The 4,685-nt window shown below is 37.6% G+C and overlaps 1 protein-coding gene across 2 annotated transcripts; it reads left to right on the top strand.

Annotated features, from left to right (window-relative positions):
* The first annotated feature begins 235 nt into the window (after window positions 1–235).
* On the top strand, window positions 236–4,193 carry LOC112687506. 2 transcript variants are annotated; one of them, XM_025560238.1, is made up of 4 exons: window positions 236–594; window positions 1,282–1,434; window positions 2,298–2,490; window positions 3,272–4,193. In XM_025560238.1, the coding sequence occupies exons 2-4, from the start codon at window positions 1,325–1,327 to the stop codon at window positions 3,878–3,880; spliced, it is 912 nt and encodes a 303-aa protein (XP_025416023.1). In that variant the 5' UTR covers window positions 236–594; window positions 1,282–1,324; the 3' UTR covers window positions 3,881–4,193. The 2 variants fall into 2 exon arrangements, with proteins under 2 accessions (XP_025416023.1, XP_025416024.1); XM_025560239.1 differs by lacking the exon at window positions 236–594 and adding an exon at window positions 605–724.
* The last annotated feature ends 492 nt before the right edge of the window (window positions 4,194–4,685 follow it).

The raw sequence follows: 4,685 nt of genomic DNA, 5'->3' as shown, positions 1-4,685 counted from the left end.
TGCACTCGAGGGTCACTTGCATAACACGTTCCCACGGTCCGGGCACGCCGGATCTCGGGTCAAGTTACGCCTCTTCTCCCGGAGAACGTCGTCGGGCAGACGTTTACGCGCGCGCCTCTCTCGTATCAGTCCGAAGCCGGTGCCTGACCAAAGACGCCCCCAAACAATTAAAGTCGCTTCGATAACACACTATCGCGCGCGCACGACGTCTGGGCAATGTACGAAAACGGCGTGGTTTTTTTTCCTCGTATTAAGGAAGAAAAAAAAAAACATCTAATAATAATAATACCACGGTCGCGCGTGCAATACCGTCGGACGCGGCCGTCGAAACGCGCCGACACGATCCCGGACGACCAAACGAGAGAACCCAGTACGTTCGTAATTACCGTCCGCCGAAGACGAGCTCCGCCGTCGTATCCGTGCCGGTGGTTGTTCTCCCTCTTTGGCGTGTGATGTGCCGGTGACTACGCAAACACTCGTAATGTAAATGTGCACCGCCGAGTTTCTCCGATTTAAATTCGTCTAAAACGCTAAAACGTCGGTGGGCCGGGGACGCGTTAATGTTTAGTTTCCGCCGCGGTATTGTCCAGCAAAGTAAGTGTGATCGATGATCGACTTCGTTAAGTCTACGAGCAGATATGTTCTCAAAATCCTCCCTGGTTTTGTACACCAAATGACTACGGCGCAATCGTAAATAGCGAGTCTCGACCATCGCGTTTGTGTGGTAAAAAAAAAAAAAAAAAAAAAAAAAAAAACGTTAAATCTCGAGTACAGTATTATAACGCGGTAAACATTATAAACAATAATAATAATAAACTGTAAGAACGAGTGCTCACGGGGTTGTTCGATCGCGCCATTTTTTGTATAAAAGGGATTCCTAACACGCGGCTACTATACACAAAATAAATTCTCAACCTTTTAATGCACTCTAATATTTTAAATCATAATACCTAACTAAAATTACTAATCCTATTGAAATGAATCTATGAATTATCTTATAAAGTTATGAGGTTTTATAAAAAAAAAAAAAAAATGTATAAATCACTGACAATTATTAAGAAATATTTTTTATGCAGTTAATTATATAAATAAACAAATTTCAGGTAAAAATTAATCTACAATACATAACCTACCTAACGTAATTATAATTCATAACGTTTTAGGATAGAAAAACAACTTTTATTTCTAGTGATTTCTATTTATTTTTATTATTATTTTTAATATTTTAAACATAGCATAAACATGTAAAAATTGTAAATTTAAAGATATGTACTAATTTAGGAAATAAAAAAAGTAAAGACGCCCTCGATGGGATTCAAAACTGATGGGACTTCGAAGTTCATCGCTTGCGAAAAAACACGACGATACATTAACTTGGGTACTACACAAAAGAGACCCATCTCAACAAGAATCTAATCAGAGGTCTCATGAATCGTAAGTTTGACATAAGTATAAATATTTCATTATTACGAGTATGTATAGTTTCATATACATTATCAGAAATTAAATTTATTTTCATATTTTCGATTTATATTCTTACTTATCATAAGGAATTAAATTAATTCATTAACTTGTATATTTTTATTAGATTATAATTGTAACAGGGTTACGTACCAGGAAGTATATGGATTCCGCCTATTTAATATCGATTATACCGGCTATTTCATAAAAATCAACTATCGATTCCGGCGGCTCTTATTATCACCTGATTATATTTATAAAGGAAAAATAAAAAGTACAAAGTTTTAGAAAATCAATTTACCTAATTTTATGAAAAATAAATAAATACAAATATACTCAAATGTTAAAAAAAAAAAATTTTTTTTTAGTATAATAATAATATTAATAATATTATGTCATAATTTAATAATAATAATTAATTTTGGTAATATTTAGAAACGTGTTTTACATACGTAAGTAGTATAGACATTTTTTATTATTAAGTTCTATTGATAAATTATCTACAAATTTTTTTTGATCTTTAAAAGCCTTATTTTTATGAACAGTAACTGGCAGAATCAACAACCAGCGAAGTTGATACAAAACTTTTATGAACAATAGTCGACGGAATCGATAGGTAGTTATTTTTTGAAATCGGAAGTTAGACGGAATCAATAAATCCCAGCGTACCAGGGTAATTTATTAGGATTCAATATAGGACATTGTGGGTTATCGAAATTTTTATAAATTAGACTTGAGTTGAAAAAATTTACTAATTTACCGCGGGATAACCTGGTATCTATAAAATGTAGTGTAGTAAAACGATCATATTTGTACGTTTGATTTTGATATTTTAGGGAAAATGATGACATACTCGTCAGAAAATCTTACGCTGGTCCGACGGCATCCGAGTACCAAGGAAAAAGGATGTACACCGACCACGTTCAAAGGACGAGGAGGAGTCACATCCACTCAAATATATTAGACTATGTCAAACCCGAGCCGACTTACGGCTACGGCATAACTGATCTAGACGATTTCCTCTCAAAAGTAATAATAACTACATAATATAATATATAGAACCATGAAGGTATTTAGTTTAAATTAAAATAAAATACGCGTGATGTATATTACATTTGCTGTTTTGTTCACCTATTACATCATTACTGTATAAAGTTCATAAACTTATTTGACACGAATACTTCAAATATATTTGACATACATGCGGATATGCTTGTTCAAATCGACATTTTCATGGGCCCTTACAGGGCCTTTCTAAGATTTTGGAGCTAAGAGCATAGTTAGAACGACTTTGGTAATAATTTGATTCGCATCCTAAATCGTTTCGTTTATCCTTTCCGCCAAAAAAAAAAAAAAAAAAAAAAGAAAAGATAAATATAATATTGATGTAATGAATTTAATATAATAAAATATGATTATAATAGTAATATTATAAATAATAATAATAATAACTATAATGATACACATGTAAATGTAATATAATTTTAAGAATATGGAATAATACAATATTTATACGATTGAGAGTGATAAGAGGGCGTTTGGTGTGGCCTTGAGAATGTAGAAAATGTAGAAAAGTTAAGACTTGTGGCACTCAAATCCATACATTTAGATACATTTTTAGATCAACGTTCTTTTTTTTTTTTTTTTTTATTTTTTTTTTTACAATATTTATTATCGAATTCTTCAAATGTTTTCATCGTTTTCCGAAACCCGAAACCCTCTTACCCGTTAATCGGTCTCGCCGTGCCGAAATCGCTCATCGACCGGACCACGACGGCTATTGTAACGGTTCACGGGGTTTTGCTTGCAGGCGTCCATCGGCCGGCCGGGCAACATACCCATGGTGCTGTGCACGGGGTGTCTGCTGTACCAGACGCAGCTGGACGACCATTACCAGACGGAGGTGGCGTTGCCGTTGGGCATGGTGGTGAACGCGGTGTTCAAGAACGAGCAGTGGCTGTACGTGCAGACGCCGCACGCCGAGGAGGGTTACATACCGTACGGCAGCTGCCTGCCGTTGGGCATCGTGCCGCCGCCCGACACCGTTCAGGCCCCGTGCTGGGAGACCCAGTCCGACGTGTTCCCCCGGCCGGTCGGCGACCGCCGCCGCCTCGGCCACCACAGGCACCGGCAGCACCACCATCACCAGCGCCGTCGGTCGGACGGCCACCGTGGCCGCGCGCCGGCAGCGCGACTCCCGTCTGATGGTAAAGGTTTCAGCGGCGGCGGCGACGATCCGGACGACGCGCAGTGCGACGTGGCCGCGTTACTGTTACACCGCGGCCATTGCGCGCGGCCGCCGCTGGACGACTATCACTCGGTCGTCGACGAGCACGACGGCGGCTGGCGCCAGTGGTCGTGGACGGACGGCCGAGCGAAAACAGCCGTCAACTCGATCACCGGTTACGGGTATTTGTGACCATTACGTGTACAGCAACGAAAAATCGCACCAAAAAGATTAATGAATACTTATGCAATATTATTTTCTAAAGTTTAATCTGTGTTCTGTTTACCAAAAAAAAAAAAAAAAAAAAATATAATAAATACGTGGTAATAATTCAGTATTGTTTATATTAATATACGTTACCGTCAATGTTCGGGTAATGAATAGGCGATGTCAGTATTGACATTCAGTTGCGAGCAATCGGTGAATGTTTCCGATCGTAACTGATAAGTTTGGTAAATGTAGTTTTTCGGCTATCGATTTGTGGCTAATAAAATTTTATACTTCATTTTAACGCTAATGCAATATTTGTTGAAAGTGTTGATTTGTCTATGAGTTCAATGCGATAACCGGATTAGTCACTTTTGAAGACTTCTGAATGCTGGGTCGCATGAACATTTACAGAACCGATAACGACTTATCGGTTCTGTAAAAATAAAACCGTTCTATTAATAAAATACTAATAAAGCGTTATCAGCTCGATAAGTTAAAAGTCCGATTTCGGATCTGTAATATATATTTTTTATTTTTTGCATAATTTATTTTATATTTTATATATATATACATAGACGATAGACATTAAATGATTTAGGTTAAACAAAATTTTGGAATATTTAATGTTTTTTGAACAGAACTTGGACGTAACGCGAGAATGGCTGCACGTCGGTGTAACGTTTTACAATATAAGCTATTATAGCCATTTCCGTTTAATATCGTTCCTTCGCCGCCATCGCTTGTGTTGATGCACGTGAGATGCGTCTGCGCACACACACATTAACTC

The sequence above is a fragment of the Sipha flava genome, unplaced genomic scaffold (assembly GCF_003268045.1).
Source record: "Sipha flava isolate LNK unplaced genomic scaffold, YSA_version1 34_pilon_pilon, whole genome shotgun sequence".
Lineage (NCBI taxonomy): Eukaryota > Metazoa > Arthropoda > Insecta > Hemiptera > Aphididae > Sipha > Sipha flava.
The sequence above is the reverse complement of the archived record's forward strand: the minus strand, read 5'-3'. Positions and strand labels throughout refer to the sequence as shown.

Bases quoted from the DNA above. Each gene is read 5' to 3' on its own strand.
- LOC112687506 (XM_025560238.1), top strand. From the start codon at position 1,325: ATGGGACTTCGAAGTTCATCGCTTGCGAAAAAACACGACGATACATTA. The intron at 1,435-2,297 runs GTAAGTTTGACA...TTGATATTTTAG, and splicing joins AATCAGAGGTCTCATGAATC to GGAAAATGATGACATACTCG. The intron at 2,491-3,271 runs GTAATAATAACT...TTTTGCTTGCAG, and splicing joins TAGACGATTTCCTCTCAAAA to GCGTCCATCGGCCGGCCGGG.